The sequence below is a fragment of the Salvelinus fontinalis genome, chromosome 27 (assembly GCF_029448725.1).
Source record: "Salvelinus fontinalis isolate EN_2023a chromosome 27, ASM2944872v1, whole genome shotgun sequence".
Lineage (NCBI taxonomy): Eukaryota > Metazoa > Chordata > Actinopteri > Salmoniformes > Salmonidae > Salvelinus > Salvelinus fontinalis.
In genome coordinates, this window is record NC_074691.1 from 17,695,266 (window position 1) to 17,714,252 (window position 18,987).

General features: G+C 41.9%; 1 protein-coding gene across 3 annotated transcripts; it reads left to right on the forward strand.

Annotated features, from left to right (window-relative positions):
- Nucleotides 1–14,921: 14,921 nt before the first annotated feature.
- LOC129825190 (DNA repair protein RAD51 homolog 1) lies at nt 14,922–18,927 on the forward strand. Of its 3 annotated transcripts, none has more exons than XM_055885079.1 (10): nt 15,146–15,236; nt 15,781–15,891; nt 16,065–16,202; nt 16,321–16,438; nt 16,555–16,646; nt 16,801–16,895; nt 17,098–17,211; nt 17,581–17,710; nt 17,899–18,020; nt 18,194–18,927. In XM_055885079.1, the coding sequence occupies exons 2-10, from the start codon at nt 15,811–15,813 to the stop codon at nt 18,315–18,317; spliced, it is 1,014 nt and encodes a 337-aa protein (XP_055741054.1). In that variant the 5' UTR covers nt 15,146–15,236; nt 15,781–15,810; the 3' UTR covers nt 18,318–18,927. The 3 variants fall into 3 exon arrangements, with proteins under 3 accessions (XP_055741053.1, XP_055741054.1, XP_055741055.1); XM_055885080.1 differs by having other exon boundaries at nt 15,148–15,236; nt 15,784–15,891; XM_055885078.1 differs by lacking the exon at nt 15,781–15,891 and having other exon boundaries at nt 14,922–15,236.
- The last annotated feature ends 60 nt before the right edge of the window (nt 18,928–18,987 follow it).

Sequence of the window (18,987 nt, forward strand, 5' to 3'; positions counted from 1 at the left end):
TCAGTTGTGCACCGGGGCCTCCCACTCCTCTTTCTATTCTGATTAGAGACAGTTTGTGCTGTTCTGTGAAGGGAGTAGTACACAGCGTTGTACAAGATCTTCAGTTTCTTGGCAATTTCTCACATGGAACAGCCTTAATTTCCCAGAACAAGAATAGACTGACGAGTTTCAGAAGAAAGCTGTTTGTTTCTGGCCATTTTGAGCCTGTAATCGAACCCACAAATGCTGATGCTCCAGATACTCATCTAGTCTATAGAAGGCAAGATTTATTGCTTCTTTAAATCAGGACAACAGTTTTTAGCTGTGCTAACATAATTGCAAAATGGTTTTCTAATGATCAATTGGCCTTTTAGAATGATAAACTTGGATTAGCTAACACAACGTGCCATTGGAACACAGGAGTGATGGTTGCTGATAATGGGCCTCTGTACGCCTATATAGATATTTAAAAATATATATATATATCAGCTGTTTCCAGCTACAATAGTCATTTACAACATTAACAATGTCTACACTGTATTTCTGATCAATTTGATGTTATTTTAATGGACAAAAAATGTGGACAAGGATATCTCTAAGTGACCCAAAACTTTTGAACGGTAGTGTACCTACTTATTAACAAAATTAATTACGTTTGTTTGAAATTGTTCATAAGTATTATCCTGCCAACCACTATATGAAGAAGTAAAAAAAAATACATCAATTAAAATTTCCCTCAAGAATTTCCCTGTATTTAACACCATCCATCATTCCTTCTATTCTGACCAGTTTCCCTGTGCCTGCCGATGAAAAACATCCCCACAGCATGATGCTGCCACCACCATGCTTCACTGTGGGGATGGTGTTCTCGGGGTGATGAGAGGTGTTGGGTTTGCGCCAGACATAGCATTTTCTTTGATGGCCAAAAACTAAATTTTAGTCTCATCTAACCAGAGTACCTTCTTCCATATGTTTGGGGAGTCTCCCACATGCCCTTTGGTGAAAACCAAATGTGTTTGCTTATTTCTTTCTTTAATAAATCTTCTTAGGGCTAGGCCCCTTTTTTCTCCACTTCCTGCCTGGATGACGTGCCCAAAGTAAACTGCCTGTAGCTCAGGCCTGAAGCCAGGATAGGCATATAATTGGTACCCTTGGGAAGAAAACACTTTGAAGTTTGTAGAAATGTTAAAATAATGTAGGAGAATATAACACAATAGATATGGTAGGAGAAAATCCAAAGAAAAACCAACCGGGAATGTTTTTTTTGAGAGACCATCCTCTTAGAAATGCAAGAGAAAAGTAATATTGAAAATTAGCTCCCTGGATGCAATTCCTATGGCTTCCACATGGTGTCAGCAGTCTATGTTCAACGTTTCAGGCTTGTAACTTCAAAAAGGATTAAGAAATAACAGTTTTAGTAAAAGGACACTGTCTTGAAAATTCATGTTTGCGCGCTCCATGAAGACATTACGCACCTGCTAAAATCAGTTTCCTATTGAACGTACTTCTTTCCGAAATAAATATTATAGTTTGATTAGATTTTGGGGTATCTGAGGAGTAAACAGAAACATATTTTGACTTGTTGAAACAACGTTTAGGGGTAGATTTTCAGATTCCTTTAACGAGTGGATTACTCAAATCGATGGCGCCAACTAAACTGACTTTTTGGGTTATAAAGAAGGATTTTATCTATCAAAACGACAGTACGTGTTATAGTTGGGGCCCTTTGGATGACAAATCAGAGGAAGATTTTCAAAAGTAAGTGAATATTTAATCGTTATATGTGAATGTATGAAACCAGTGCCGTTGGAAAACTATTTTGATGTTGGGCGCCGGCCTCAAAAAATCATATAGCATGTTTTTGCTGTAATAGCTACTGTAAATTGGACAGTGCAGTTAGATTAATAAGAATTTAAGTTTTCAGCCGATATAAGACACTTATATGTACCTAAATGTTTAAAATCCATAATATTTATGATTATTTATTTGAATTGCGCGCCTTCCAGTTTCACCCGGAAGATCCTTAAGTTAAGCAATGGCTTTTTCTGGCCACTCTTCCATAAAGCCCTGCTCTGTGTTGTGTACAGCTTAAAGTGGTCATATGGACAGATACTCCCATCTCCGCTGTGGAGCGGACGGTTATCAGGGTTATCCTTCAGGGTTATCTTTGGTATCTTTGTTGCCTCTCTGATTAATGACCTCCTTGCCTGGTCCGTGAGTTTTGGTGGAAGAAATTTGTCTCGGCCCCAAAAACCCTCACAAACTTTTAGAGATGCACAGTTGAGAGCATCCCGTTGGGCTGCATCACCGCCTGGTACGGCAACTGCACTGCCCGCAACCACAGAGCTCTCCAGAGGGTGGTGCGGTCTGCCCAAGGCATCACCGGGGGCAAACTACCTGCTCTCCAGGACACCTACAGCACCCGATGTCACAGGAAGGCCAAAAAGATCATCAAAGACAACAACCACCCGAACAACTACTTGACAAATTTTTTTCGCTCGACCAACAGCCTATCAACCAAACAATCTACCAGTTGACTAAATGGGGTCAGCCCTAATATTTGGTGTGTAGTTGATTGGCTTTGCTAGTTAGCAAGCTGAGATCTCTGCTCAAGTTGACTAACGTTAGCTCAAACCAAAATAAAATTATATTTGTCACATGTGCCGAATACAATAGGTAGACCTTACTCTGAAATGTTTACTTACAAGCCCTTAACCATTCAAGAAATAGAGTTAAGAAAATATTTACCAAATAAACTAATGTAAAAAGGAACACAATAAAATAACAATAACGAGGCTATATACAGGGGGTACCGGTATCGAGTTAATGTACTGGGGTACAGGTTAGTCAAGGTAATTTATTAATGTAGATAGGGGTAAAATGACTAGCTTGCTAGTGATGTTTTGAGGAGAATAGGCTAGCTCCCTGTAGAATCAAGAGGGGATGAAGAGAAGATTAGATGTGCAGGTGCTTCAGTTGAGTTGTTGCAGTACCCAGATGAGATGACAGCAAACTGTTACAGAGATCAAATCTGAGATTTCACCTTTTATCTTAGTTAGATAACTAGATATCAATGTTGAACCAATGCAATAATGTACATTTTATTGGCTTGCAATTAGCTGCTTTTCATGAAAATGTATATCTGATATAGCTAGCTAGTTGTTCTGGTGTAATGTCTATTATATGTTACAGCCACAACATCATGATCATGCATCTGCAGACCAGCGAGGAGGAGAAATACCTGCTTTGGTGAGCTAGAACAACATCAACTATAATATCAGATGGACATTTTCTAGGAAAAGCATGGACAGAGCTAGTCATCTGCAGTAACAGTATTACTTGACAACACCTATCTGTATTACTTTCCATATGATTATCGTTTCATCTATTTGTACTGTAATGCTATATGTCTTAAGTTGTACAAATCATCAGCATGAAGAATCCAGAGTTCTGCTGAATTGTCAAGTGGACTGAATTCTCATTCAAATAAAGTTGTGCCTCTTTCAGATCTGCCAAACACAACTCTGCCTCTGTTGGGTAGGCTCCTTCCATGATGGCCCTGTCTAGGATCAGTTTAGTCTTTTAGATCATAATGAATCAAATTATATGGACTGATGGGACCTGACCCTAGATCAGCAGTCTTGCTCTTGGATGCTTTGTGAATATGGGCCCTGTGTGATTGTAGGCATGCCTTCACTAATCCCCCTTCTCTCTGTGTATGCCCTCCTGGAGTTCCGACTGCAGCTGTGGACCCCTGGCCTGATTTCACTGTGCATGCTACTTTGTCCTGGACCCATGCTAATCAAGCTCGCCCAGGTAGTCACTGTGCTTCTGCATTGCTTGCTCTTTGGGGTTTTAGGCTGAGTACCTGTAAAGCACTTTGTGACTGTTGATTAGGGCTGTCCTGATTAATGTGAGACAATAGTCATTAACAAGAGCAGTGAGTTTTGTTGGAGTTGTTCAGCCGTATTTTGTAAATGGGGATGTTTAACTGAGCTGGAGTGGACTACATTTCAATTTCAATTATTCTCTAGGATGACTAACATCTATCATTATCCATGACTATCATCCACATGAAATCCAGCACCACTTGTCTAATGAACACTCCTCAATCTATTATACATGGAACAACATTCTCTATATTTATGATTAATATTCCCTTTTGTCAATAATCACTTCAAAACACTGTTGCAACATGTTTGACTGACTTTATGGAGGTTAAGGGGCCCATCGGATTTCATATTATGTCAACGTTATCAATTCGGAAGATGGTGCTGTTCAGAATGACATGTTCATGACTGTTGATGTTCACAGAACTCTCCAGAGAAATTAGCACCTGTCAACCTCGGATATGCATTAAGTAAAGTGGACTTGTAAAGTGAGCAAACATGGATAAACAAACGTCACTGTCTGTCACCTGAAACGTGTCTCTCAACCTGTGTGCACCTACGTTGTAAACTTTCATTCATAGGCTAGGTTGTAGCAACCTCATGATGGGTATAGGGAAAATGTGAGTATCATGTTGTAGCCTAAACCTATCGCTATTACATTGAACTGGGTGAATGGAATATGAATGACAGTCATCCAATGTGACAGTGACACTTAAATGGCATTGACTGCCACTGGTACAAATCATACTTTACATGCTTATACACTTTTTACATTATTTTACCTTCATATACGTAGGGCTAAAATAGCAAGTGGAGTCAAACTTGCTTATACAGCTTTTGTTGTAAAAGTGGATGAAGATTTATTGACGTCCAGGAGGTCGCAGTATAACGTTTGTATCCACACAAACCAGACAATTTGAAGAAGTTGATCCGACTGCGCATGCTCAAGGGAGGGCGGTTAAATTCAAAACCAACAACAACTTTGATGGCTACTAGCTAACATATTAAATTGTTCGAGAAGAAGTTGCTAAGGTATGTATGTGGCAAATTATACATTTACGTTATTATGTGAGCAACTTAACTAGCTAACGTTAAGTTAGTTCTTTACTTAAAAGTTGTAAGTTCCGACACATCCAGCACTTCTTGCTCACGTTAAATACTTTCATTTTATCCAACCTTTCAAAAATGTCAGTGTTTTTTCATGTGTTTACTACTGACATACAATTGTATTTAACAGTGGCAGAAAACATAAGCTTTCATATGGGTTCCATTGATGATGGGGCTCAACCAATCACAGGTAGGCCTAGATTCTCTGATATCTTAGGTATACACTGTATAATGCACTCTGTGACCAAGACGCCTAAAACTGTTTTGCCTTCCATTTGTGAATGTAGACATAGAAACCTTGTTGAATGCTCCCCTCCATGTTTCACACCAAAGAAATAAGGTAAGCTATGACTGAAAAATGGGATGGTTCTTTAAATTGGACATTCAGATGGCACAGCTACATTTATCCAATGTTTATATACAGTACCAGTCAAAAGTTTGGATACACCTACTCATTCAAGGGGTTTTCTTTATTTTTATTATTTTCTACATGAAGAATAATAGTGAATACATAAAGTATGAAACAACATATGGAATCACATAGTAACTAAAAAAGTGTTAAACAAATCCAAATACATTTTATATTTGAGATTCTTCAAAGTAGCCACCCTTTGCCTTGATGACAACTTTGCACACTCTTGGCATTCTCTCAACCAGCTTCACGAGGAATGATTTTCCAACAGTCTTGAAGGAGTTCCCACATGCGGAGCACTTGTTGGCTGTAGCCACCCCACTCTGACCATTGTACTCGCCCCAGCAGAGCTGGTTAGGTTGTTTTCATGTTATCCTGAGTGTTAGTGACTGTGCTGCTGGCAAAATTTAATTCGCTTTTCTGCCGACGTTTACTGACACCGGCCATATTCAACGGGTGTTGAGTGTTTGTAAATTCATCAATTATTCTGCGCTCTGGCACACTCAGACGAGAGTGCTCTGAAATTGGAGTAGATGGCCCGACTGAATTTACGAACGCACCCGAAATGTTTACTTTGTTCAGACATGTAGCAAACTAGCTAAACAATGAACATCATAACTCATGACGTTACTACCCTGCATGAATCTGTAGGTAGCTAACAAATGTCTATCAACAATTGTTGCAGTGACATTCTATTGAAATGGATACTTGCATGTCTTTTGTTAAGACATGTAGCTAGCTAGCTAGCAAGTTAGCTAAATAATGAACCATAATCACAACTCATGACGTTACAACGCTTACATCATAGATGGATGCGTCTCCTGTCACGGATGCCATGGTTGACCTTAGTTTGAAGATGTAATCGGAGACAGGTGTTTTCTCCATCTCCTTAGCTATCATACTCAAATTCCACTTAACTTGGTCCTCCAGAAAGTGGAGAGTAACATTTACGCATTTTTACTATGCGATACATTTTTTTTTTAAATAAAAAATAAGCTGCGTTAGATAGGATTACCAAAACAAATTAACCAGCTCAAATAGTTATTTGTTATATGGCAAACCAATCCAAACTCATCTCTCGGCATGTCCAGCCCACTCATTATCTCAGCCAATCATGCCTAGCGGGAAGGTTACTGTTTTTTTCTGTGGCTAAACCAACTAGGCTTGTAATTTTGCAATTGTATTCGTTCACATGTTTGAGAAGGCATTTCTGCCAAAAAACTATTTGCGTTCAAATGGCTATCCTGTGAATTAGTGAATCGTAACATACGCATAGTTTCCTGAAACGGGTCACATATGGAGTTGGTCTTTTACCAAATAGGGCTACCTTCTGTATACCACCCCTACCTTGTCACAACACAACTGATTGGCTCCAATGCATTAAGAAGGTAAGAAATTCCACAAATTAACTTTTAACAAGGCACACCTGTTAATTGAAATGCATTCCAAGTGACTACCTCATGAAGCTGGTTGAGAGAATGCCAAGCGTGTGCAAAGCTTTCATCAAGGCAAAGGATGGCTACATTGAAGAATATCAAATATATTTTGATTTGTTTAACACTTTTTTGTTTCCTACATGATTCCATGTGTTATTTCATAATTTTGATGTCTTCACTATTATTCTACAATGTAGAAAATAGTAAAAATAAGAGAAACCTTTGAATGAGTAGCTGTGTCCAAACTTTTGACTGGTACTGTAGGTACTTACAAATTCATTAATAATATGAATAGTATTAACTATTGCCCCCTAAAAAATCTACCATGCCAGTGCGCAACATACTGTGTTAATCTTTGTAGTAGTGGACTTAGTTATTAATGAGACACTAAAGTAATTTATGTTTCTCCTAATAGGAAAATGTAATGTTCAACCAGGATGATGATGGGGAGAAAACGATTATGTTCACAGGAGAGGAGACGGCATTTATGGATATGACTCACAGTCACACAATACTCATCGCCAATAATTCAGAATCATCTATGTTCTGCCACATGAAAGCAATGTAAATATATCTAACTATGGCAACGTGGATTTTACTTTTTCAATGAAGAAAAGTGAGACTGTGTGTTCCCAGGACTCAACAGAGAATTGTGCCCTCTTTAAAAACTCTTCCACCTCAGTCAGAGATATAGATCCAGAACAAAGTCATGTGGCCCCAGGGGCAATCCAACTCCCAAATCCTCAACTACAATGGCATTCCACAGAGAGCTGTATCCCCTCCAGAAAAAACGGACAACAAATGTTTCCATGCTACGCTCAATGCGCGCAGGTCTAGAATTGATCAAGAGAATCAGGTTCCAGCTTTGTCGACAACGCGGAGAGACTGTACAGTGGCCTCAGTTAGCCCTAAAAGACAAGGTCCACAGTTCATGAATACATATACGATGCAAACTGAACAGGATCAGTTGGATCTGACAAAAAGCCATACAACTTTGATAGATGGCAAAGGAGTATTTCAGTGTCTACAAACTGTAAGGTCTGAAGAGCAACGGCTTAGGGGAAGCACTTTCAGCCAGGTATCTGTCTCTACTGATCCAGATGAAATGGAGTTGACCAGAAGCCAAACTGTTGCCATTGACTTCAAAGCCATTGGGATGATAGGCCCAAATCCCCTTCGGAACATTGAAAGCATTAGTGTGGTCTTCACATCAGATCCCAATTAAACCCAGATCTTCTCAGATGATGACCATGGTATGGAGATGACTGCAGCTCTCAATGTACCTCTCCAGGAGAATGTGTGTGCTCTGACCAAGAAAGGTGAATCATCACCCTGGATGTTTCCCAAGAAAAACAATCTCCTTTGAGCCAAATCAACAGACCTTTCATATCACCTCATGTCCAAACTGGGATGACATAGAGATGACAAGATGTCAAACAGTTGCCTTTGATTTCAAAAGTGTAGGCCTTATCGAAATTCCCTTACTAGGGAATACAAACCACAGTTTATCCTGCATGAAATCCTCTCAGAGAGGTGTTTGTTACAGAAGACTGTAATGGTATGGATATGACCGAGGCCCTCACTGGAAATATTGTGGCCAACAGCCATACAGCGACCAATGAGCCACTCCAGTGCTTGTTCCCCACAACAGAGATGTTCATTCTGATCGAAGTGCCAACATGGAGATGACTTTAGGACAGAGAAGTTGTAATGTATGGGAACCTGCATCCTCTGATCCAGATAACATGGAAATCACAAAAAGCCTAACTGTTGTAATTGATTCCAATTTTTGTGTGATGGAGAGGCCTTCAAAACCGAGTTTGACCTGGATCTATCCTTAGTGCCATCCTCTATGGAAACTGGCATGTTCTCAGACGATGCTCACAGTGTGGAGAGGGCTCTGCACCAGGGATAAGTCAGAGGGTTCAGTGTTTCTGTAGCCATATTGGATCCTGATGACATGGAAATAACTAGAAGTCAAACTGTTGCCATTGACACCAAAAGCCTCAATGTGGTCAATTGCATGCAAAACCCTACTAGGAAAAGTATCTCCTTCATGTCAGCTTCCAACAGAGCCAGTCATCTATCAGAGGATGACTGGTATCGACATGACCAAATCTCTCACTGTGTCTATAGATCACAGAAATTGTCTGAACATGACAGATGAGACCACGGGCAGATTGTTCCCCATAACAAAACACCAAAAGGAGAGGTTTGAGGAGAGCCAGGATAGAGCAGAACTTAGTACCGATGACATGGAAATCACAAGGAGCCAAACTGGGGTCATTGACGCCAGATGTTTTGGTGTCACAGCGCCTTCACTCCGAGGTGGTAAAGGAAGATCTGTCAACACGTTGGATTCAACTAAAACACTTCTCGGGGAAGATGGCAATGGTATGGAGATTACTCAAGCTCTCACTGCACAGATATGGGAAAATGTTTGTCATTCTGCCAATGGGAATGAAACTTTGGCTAGGATGTCCACCATCTCAAAGACGAATTTCAATGGAAAAAAGGGCAATTATTTTGTTGGAGTGGGTCACAAAACCGATCAACATCAGTCTTTTGGATTCAGATTATATGGATATGACAAGAAGTCAGACCGGTGTTATTTATTTATTTTATCCATTATTTTACAAGGTAAGTTGACTGAGAACACGTTCTCATTTGCAGCAACGACCTGGGGAATAGTTACAGGGGAGAGGAGGGGATGAATGAGCCAATTGTAAACTGGGGATTATTAGGTGACCGTGATGGTTGAGGGCCAAATTGGGAATTTAGCCAGGACACCGGGGTTAACACCCCTACTCTTACGATAAGTGCCATGGGATCTTTAATGACCTCAGAGAGTCAGGACACCCGTTTAACATCACATCCGAAAGACGGCATCCTACACAGAGCAGTGTCCCCGATCACTGCCCTGGGGCATTGGGATCTTTGTTTAGACCAGAGGAAAGAGTGCCTCCTACTGGCCCTCCAACACCACTTCCAGCAGCATCTGGTCTCCCATCCAGGGCCTGACCAGGACCAACCCTGCTTAGCTTCAGAAGCAAGCCAGCAGTGGTATGCAGGGTGGTATGCTGCTGTTATTGAGTCTGACAATATCAAGATGGGGCTTCATGACCCTTTCAGTGCGAGGAAACATTTATCCAGTGTGAGTGGGACCCTGCAGATGGTTCCTCCCTCAGAGCAGAGTGCACATGGTGGGATTACATTTCAGTTAGGTGCTGAAAGCGTCTGCAGTAGTAAGGCACCTACATCTTCTGGCTCTGATTAAATGGAACTGACAACGAGCCAGACTGTTGCAATTGAATCCAAATGGATTAACACAAATTGAACAACATGATGCACCCACCAATGATGATGTGAAGAGCCCTTCATCCACCACAAAGGCAATTTATTTGTTTCTACCTGGGGGTCAACTTGGAGAAATCCCCACTAACCTTAGAGAACACTTTAATGGATTGGCAATGATCCTGATCTGAAAGACAAAGACCGCTCCTGTATTCCTAACAAACCAGAAAGATCTCTCATTGCCTCTTCAGTCTCAAAATATGATAATGTACCTTCAAAGAAGGCAAAGACCAGGCGAATGAGTTTGGCCGATCTCCAGTTGAAACTTAATCATATGAGCCGCATGATAAATGAATCCACTGAAGTGATGGGTAGCTGCACTGCACCTTCATCTCAGCTGGCGAGGACCTCCAACAAAAAGAAAAAGACAGAATCCTGAACAGCTATAGATTACGGGTCTAAAACCATGGGATTAATGACTGAGAATCCAGTGTTGAATTGGCAGACCATATTATTCACAATGTCTAACCTAACATGACTACTATTTTGAACTGGAAGAGTAAAAGTCTTACATCACGACTGTCATTTGGTGGTTTCCTGCCCAAACTCCCACAAAGGGCCAAACCGTCAGAACTAAACCAGACTGAGTGCAATAGTGTGGCTGATTTTGGGAAACTTCTGAAGAATTGCTTGGGTGGCACTCATGAACTGAGGCGCAACACCCTGATGGACAACATTGATAATGAAGTGCTTCCAGATATTAGCAGTGAAGCAGAATTATCAGAAACTTTGGACACATTCTCCTCAGAGGGTCGATGACGAGGAAAATATTTTCCAAGGCAGATTACCCACTTGCCGTTGGATCCTTACAAGGCACCCAGACCTATGTCACCGATATCTCTGTCTCTTTCTTCTGCGAATGACGGGGATGAGAGCCTTGTCAGGTGTCTGGAGTAAATCCTTTGCGTCCGACTCGTTAAAGGGAGAGAAAAATCTTCTTCCAGTACGGGGTGAGTAATCGCTGTCCTGATATCTAGAAGCTCTTTTCAGTCATAAGAGACGTGGCAGAAACACTTATTATGTACAAAATAAGTTAGAAATAATGCGAAAAAAACTTGGAGAAATAAGCTTTTTGAGCATATGGAACATTTCTGAGTTTTTTATTTCAGCTGATGAAACACCCCATTATGTATTCTATGTGATAGTTTAAAATGTTGTCTACTGTACATTTTGATCATTATTGTATCATTTTTAAGGGAGGAATAGTTATCTTGTATTGTAAAAGTTGGCATTTGCATATCACCTTTGATGGATTGCCTCGAGAAAAACAATGAAGTGAATGACATTGACAACTGAAAAAATCTGGAATAAAACAAATTGTCTTAATTGTCAATCATTATTAAAATGTTAATACAACTTTTACACATGTTTTCTCCTCTTTAGGATAACAGTTATGTCTGTAAACTTGGCTCTTCATTACCCTTTCTGTGAGCAAATGGGGGAAACAGATCATGTTATATTGTTTTGACAATCATACTGACATAATTTCATAGTATGGAAAGTCAACAGGATCATTACATTGACATACTGGTATGCTCATATGGCTTCATCTCAATAGTCTAAAGTGGTCTCCTCTTCATCGTCTCTGATTTGTAATGAGTAGGACTAGCAACAGCATAGGCTATAATAGTGCTCCATACCCACTGAATTTTGCTTGTTACCATATACGCTGTGTTTTTCTAGATCAGTGCAGAGAAAGATTCTAAATGGTGCAGATCAAGGGAATGAAACACGGTGAGGAATTTGATTTAGAGATGCAACCCAGCCATTGAGGTACAAAAGAACCCAACACTTTCAAATCCTAGCCCAAAGAAAATGGGAGGCGAACTCACCCCCATCCACATTGACGGGGCTGCAGTGGAGCAGGTGGAGAGCTTCAAGGTCCTCTGTGTCCAAATCACTAAAGACTTAAAATAGTCCAAACACACGCAGTCTTGAAGAAGGCGTGATAGCGCCTCTTCCTCATCAGGAGTTTGGCATGGGCCTTCAAATCCTCAAAAGGTTCTACAGCTCTACAATTGAAAGCATCTTGACTGGCTGCATCACTGCCTGGTATGGCAATAGCAGCTCCCTCGATCGCATGGCGCTACAGAGGGTGGTGCGGACAGCCCAGTACATTACTGGGGCCAAGCTCCCTGCCATCCAGGATATCTACACTGCATGACCAGAAGTATGTGGACACCTGCTCATCGAACATCTCATTCCAAAATCATGAGCATTAATATGGAGTTGGTCCCCCCTTTGCTGCTATAACAGCCTCCACTCTTCTGGAAAGGCTTTCCACTAGATGTTGGAACATTTCTGCAGGGACTTGCTTCCATTCAGCCACAAGACCATTAGTAGGTCGGGCACTGATGTTGGGCGATTAGGCCTGGCTCGCAGTCGGCGTTCCAATTCATCGCAAAGGTGTTTTGATGGAGTTGAGGTCAGGACTCTGCAGGCCAGTCAAGTTCTTCCACACCAATCTTGACAAAGCATTTCTGTATGGATCTCGCTTTGTGCACAGGGGCATTGTGATGCTGAAACAGGAAAGGGCCTTCCCCAAACTGTTGCCACAAAGTTGGAAGCACAAAATCGTCTAGAATGTCATTGTATGCTGTAGCATTAAGATTTCCCTTCACTGGAACTAAGGGGCCTAGCCCGAACCATTATTCCTCCTCCACCAAACTTTACAGTTGGCACTATGCATTGGGGCAGGTAGCGTACTCCTGGCATCCGCCAAACCCAGATTTGTCCATCGGACTGCCAGATGGTGAAGCTTGATTCATCACTCCAGAGAAGGCGTTTCCACTGCTCCAGAGTCCAATGGCGACAAGTTTTACACCACTCTAGCCGACTCCTGGCATTGCGCATGGTGATCTTATGCTTGTGTGCAGCTGCTCGGCCATGGAAACCCATTTCATGAAGCTCCCGACAAACAGTTATTGTGCTTACATTGCTTCCAGAGGCAGTTTGGAACTCGGTAGTGAGTGTTGCAACCGAGGACAGACGATTTTTACACGCTTCAGCACTCGGCGGTCCCCTTCCGTGAGCTTGTGTGGCCTACCACTTCGTGGCTGAGCCGTTGTTGCTTCTACTAGATGTTTCCACTTCACACTAACAGCACTTACAGTTGACCGGGGCAGCTCTAGCAGGGCAGAAATGTGACCTACTGACTTGTTGGAAAGGTGGCATCCTATGACGGTGCCAAGTTGAAAGTCACTGAGCTCTTCAGTAAGGCCATTCTGCCAATGTTTGTCTATGGAGATTGCATGGCGGTGTGCTCGATTTTATATACCTGTCAGCAACGGGTGTGGCTGAAATAGCAGAATCCACTCATTTGAAGGGGTGTCCACATACCTTTGTGTATGGTGTATATCAGGCAGGGTGGAAGGAAGTCCCGGAAAATCGTTAAAGCCATAGACTATTCTCTCTGCTTCCGCACGGCTAGCGGTACCGGAGCATCAAGTCTGACACCAACAGGCTTTTGAATAGCTTCTAACCCCAAACAATACCACTGCTTAATAGCTAACAAAATATCTACACGGACTATTTGAGTTAACCTTGTATCTTTATTTTTGCACTGTCTCTATGCACACTCACAGGGTCCTACACACTCACACACACTCCATCATCTTCTCATTCACACATAATATGCACATACATTTATACTGACTCTACACACACACACACTCACTCACATACAAGCTGCTGCTACTCTGTTTATCTTATATCTTGTTGCTAAAATATATAGCCAAAAGGGCTTTAACACAAGTTAAAATTGATATTCGTGCTCCACTAGGTAGAGGTGATGCCAAATGTACTCAGAGGGACTCAGAGCCAAATGCCGGCATTAATATGCCCTCCAAAGAAAGGTTGGTGGACCAAGATTCAAAGGTCAGTTTAGGAAGGAAGAGGTGGTGTTTGCTCGGTTGCGCCTAGGACATTGTACATTTAACTTGTTTTTACATGTGAATGGCAAGCATGTGAATGGTTTCTGTACAGCCGGTGTATATGGTTGATGAAACTATGGAGCATGTGCTATTGTATTGTTGTATGTGGAAGAGAGGGAAAGATTAATGTGTAGGGTTATCGAGGTTGGATGGGGTGGGGTTGGAAGGGTTTGTTAGAAGTTAGTAGGGCTCTTTTTTATTTTCTTAGTAGTGCAGGATCAGGTAGGAGTAGGAGGGTTAGGTTTTCTTAAAGGCCCATTGCAGTCAACAACGTGATTTTCCTGTGTTGTATATATATTTCTACAGAATGAGGTTGGAATAATACTGACAAATTGTGAAAATGACGATAATGCCCCTTTAGTGTAAGAGCTGTTTGAAAGGACCAACTGAAATTTCAGCCTGTTTTGGTGGGATGGAGTTTTGGCCTGCCTGGTGACATTGCCAGGTAGTAAATTAGTTAATAGGTCTATAAGAAAGAGAGTTCCAAACCTCTCTGCCAATATCAGCTAGTTTTCAGTTTTCCCCTGCCCACTCAGACCACTCCAAGACAGTCCTAGCAAAATTATTTGTTGAGAAATTCGTCTTTGCACAGAAGCTATTTTTGTTTCTATTTCAGTATTTGAATTGAAAAACAATCACACTTAATTGTTACCCAGAAATTATTTGATATTGTCATAAAAAGGCTGCATTGGACATTTAATGTTCGGTTACTTCAATTCTTATATCTGTGATCTGTGGTTGACTTTACACCCGGGTACAGTAGGTGGCCGCATGCATCTCTAACGTTTGTTTGCGTACCACTATTATATTAGAGATGAAGAAGAATCCCAGTGCTCTGTCGTCACTATTTACCACAAACACAAAGTCATAAAGCCCGCATATTTCTACAGTTTCTCTTCTTAAAATTTGATTTGAACCCTAACCATACTCACATACTTCTAGCCGTATGTCTAACCTTGAATTAAGACCAAAGAGCGAATTTTGTTTTGACCAACTTTGTGGCTGTGGTTACTAGTGAAAACCCAGCCCTCGAATGAAAGGACAGCGTATTTACGTAGCACGCTCAATAGCTAAGTTGATTTGCGAGCGGGAGATTTTTGTTCAAGGAAAGCAAGAGAAACTGGTGGTAAGTGGACGCCGTTGTTGTAACATTGGACATCCTATTCATCACTTTAAATTAACCTAAGCTAGCGACTATTTTGAGCGAAATGTGGATAACTCAGCGTTAGTGAAGTACATGTAAGCCAAGTCACAGACCATTTCATTGTTGAACAGCTGAACAAATAGCGTAAGCTAGCTACGTTTCATAACACAATATCGGTCATATTCAAAGACTGTTCAAGTCCAGCATTTAACGTTAGTAAAAGAAAATCACTACAACACCTATCTAGTTAAGGCTTATATGTTCAAGTACATTTTTATATGTGATAACAAGATGCGAAAAGGTCATCAACAACTTGACTAAGTTAGCAAGTCAGTTGCAATTTCCAGTTGTGTAAACTAACGTTAGCTAACTAGAATAATTTTGGATTCCATTCCAACAAGAAAACAACCCTGTCTTGATCAAGTTTAATAGCATATGAGTGTGTCTCAGTAACTAACACAGAAGGAAACGACAATATGCCTTTCAGTTTCATCCTCTGTGAAAACAACTTATTTTATGAACTTAGCAGACATACCTCGCCTGTCCATAAAAAGAGATGGCTATGAGAAGCGAGGCCAGGGTAGAGGCAGAGGTAGAGGAGGAGAGCTTTGGACCACAGCCACTGAGCAGACTTGAGGTAGGTGTTGGAGCATTTATGCCCATACTAATTTATCTGGGTACAGTATTAGATGTGTGTTTGGCTGATATTAACTGAGGATATTCCCTGTACTAGGCTGAACTGATGATCAATATTAAAATGTCTAAACGTCAAATGCATGATGGTAGTGTAATTTGCATTTTTCCACACAGCAATGTGGCATCAGTGCCAGTGACCTAAAGAAACTGGAGGATGCAGGGTTCCACACCATTGAGGCAGTGGCCTATGCCCCCAAGAAGGAGCTGCTCAACATCAAGGGGATCAGTGAAGCCAAAGCAGACAAAGTCCTGGTTAGGTCACCTTCATTTACCAATCTCTTGAGTTTTTATTTTCTGTTCATTTTGTGTTGCCCACAGCCTGCTATTATGACTGAATGATGTTCCTATACCTCTATGGTAACTCCTTCAGGCTGAAGCTGCCAAACTAGTGCCCATGGGCTTTACCACAGCAACAGAGTTCCACCAACGCAGAGCTGAAATCATCCAGATCTCCACTGGGTCCAAAGAGCTGGACAAGCTGTTACAGGGTGAGGCTGGGGTCTCTACCAGTTAATTAGAACCTTAGTCATGACTCTGTTTTTCCACTTGCCCATTTTTATTTGTCACTATCATGGGTATGAAAGGCTTTCTCACTCTCTTTCAGGTGGGATAGAGACGGGCTCCATCACAGAGATGTTTGGAGAGTTCCGGACAGGAAAGACGCAACTGTGCCACACCCTTGCAGTCACCTGTCAGGTACTTGCCATGATGACATTATTTAGCACTAACAAAGGTAGACTTGGCTGTATACTCCTATCTCATCCCAATCACATCTGCTGACATCTTATGACAATAGCACTCTCAGGACATTGTTTGTGTTCTTGTTCTGTAATGTTTTCCCCCAACTCAGTTGCCCATTGACCAGGGTGGTGGAGAGGGCAAAGCCATGTACATTGACACTGAGGGGACCTTCAGACCAGAGAGGTTACTGGCTGTAGCAGAGAGGTGAGTTCTCTCATGGACCAACACAATAACAATGGAGTAACTACTGGGTTATATGACACTGACAGAGTGAAATTTGGAGCAACACTATTCCACTACAGGAATAACACACATTAATTTCTGTCTGTTCAGAGTTACCATAGTACATGCTGTACTTCCTTCAGAAAACTGTACCACACTAGAATGTACTGTTGTTTTTTATTAGGTATGGACTTGTTGGGAGTGACGTTCTGGACAACGTAGCCTACGCTAGAGCCTTTAACACAGACCACCAGACCCAGCTGCTTTACCAAGCCTCAGCCATGATGGCAGAGTCTAGGTCAGACCCCCCCCCTCTATCCACCCACCTGTATATCCACCTCCCCCCTATCCCCCATCCATCCATCCTCCCCCCTATCCCCCACCCATCTTATCCCCCATGCATCCTCCCCCCTATCCCTCATCCAGCCATCCTCCCCCCTATCTATCCATCCTCCCCTCTATCCATCCCTGCCTCCCCTCGATCTATCTATCCCTCCCTTAACCCTGTTCCTGAGGGTTCTGATCCTTCAAATGCTTTTCTATTTCTCACATTCCTTGTTTTCCTTCCATGTTGATAGTATTGCTTATGACATGAATTGAAGTGATCTGGAATAAGGCCACTACCCTCTGGTCACCCAGTCTGCAACGCTATAGGTCTCTCTCTCAGGTATGCCATGCTGATAGTGGACAGTGCCATGGCCCTCTACAGGACAGACTACTCAGGGAGGGGAGAGCTTGCTGCACGGCAAGGCCACCTGGGACGCTTCCTGAGAATGCTGCTGAGGCTAGCAGATGAGGTAAGGCCAGGGTTAGAATTACAGGGGCTTTGTCTGTTTGCTGAATTCCTTATCCATGACTGGTGTTGATCTAATAAAATACATTTGTCAGTAATGTTCTGAACGCTACTTTATTGGCACATTGTGTGTGCACAACTCTCTTCACAGTATGGTCATAATGCTAAACTTTGTCTCTCTCGTCTTGTCAGTTTGGCGTTGCCGTAGTGATAACCAATCAGGTGGTGGCCCAGGTAGACGGTGCTGCTATGTTCTCGGCAGACCCTAAAAAACCCATCGGAGGCAACATCATGGCACATGCGTCCACTACACGGTGAGTAGCTCCATTGACCCCATTTGGCTTTGCAGAATAAAGAATGGGGGTCAGTTTTTTACATTCTGTTCCCTATCTGTCATGTTCTAATGGTTTCTAACATAGCATACCACTTAAGCCCCTGGTGTTCTAGAGCAATTTAGCTATCTAGCTAAACCTCTCCTTGTTTTTAGACTGTACTTGAGGAAAGGCCGTGGGGAGACGAGGATCTGCAAAATCTATGACTCGCCCTGCCTCCCTGAGTCTGAAGCCATGTTTGCCATCAACGCAGACGGGGTGGGTGATGCCAAGGACTGAGCTCAGCTGGAACCATGCCAAGGGGTGAGAGCATGGCTGTATTTCATGAGGCCATGCCCCTCACCCGCCACTGTAGACTTGCACAATGGCAGCTCTTTTATGCTGTGTACACTTCCCCTGAGGTAAGGGCTAATATGGGAGATGCTGGCCATAATGGGTACTTTGCATGGAGTGTTGTCTATTGCCCTGAGGAACATGCTTAGGCCAACACTGTATACAGATCTGTATGGCCCTATGAAGCTTTGAGAACCAGAGTGAGCTCAGCTTCACAAATGTGTGGAATTTTTTTCACCAACCCAATAGACTTAAGATAATACAAGAAGAATTAACTCCACTGGAGGATATGGACTTATTATTTAAGAAATGTGTTGTACTGTGACTTCGGTGTTTCAAGGATGTCTAGTTTTCTACAAGTGTTCTTCATTACAACCATTGTTTGGATTTGACGTTCCCACTGTATATCAGATCTATTCTATTATTAAGAGCAGATGTTTGAGTAAACATACCAGTACGGACTCCTTGACACTCCATTTTCCCTATCCATTACAGAACTATACTTTCTGTATAAGATGCATTGTATTAAAACATTTGATCATTAGGATACCCTGTCTCTGGTCTACATCTGAAGTTATTTGAATTGGGAAATTATTTGTCAACTAATGACCAATAC

Excerpts from the sequence above, each read along its gene's own strand:
- LOC129825190 (XM_055885078.1), top strand. The coding sequence starts at position 15,144 with ATGAAAGGACAGCGTATTTACGTAGCACGCTCAATAGCTAAGTTGATT. Across the intron at positions 16,647-16,800 it reads CCCTTGCAGTCACCTGTCAG|TTGCCCATTGACCAGGGTGG; the intron begins GTACTTGCCATG and ends CCCCCAACTCAG. Across the intron at positions 16,896-17,097 it reads TTACTGGCTGTAGCAGAGAG|GTATGGACTTGTTGGGAGTG; the intron begins GTGAGTTCTCTC and ends GTTTTTTATTAG.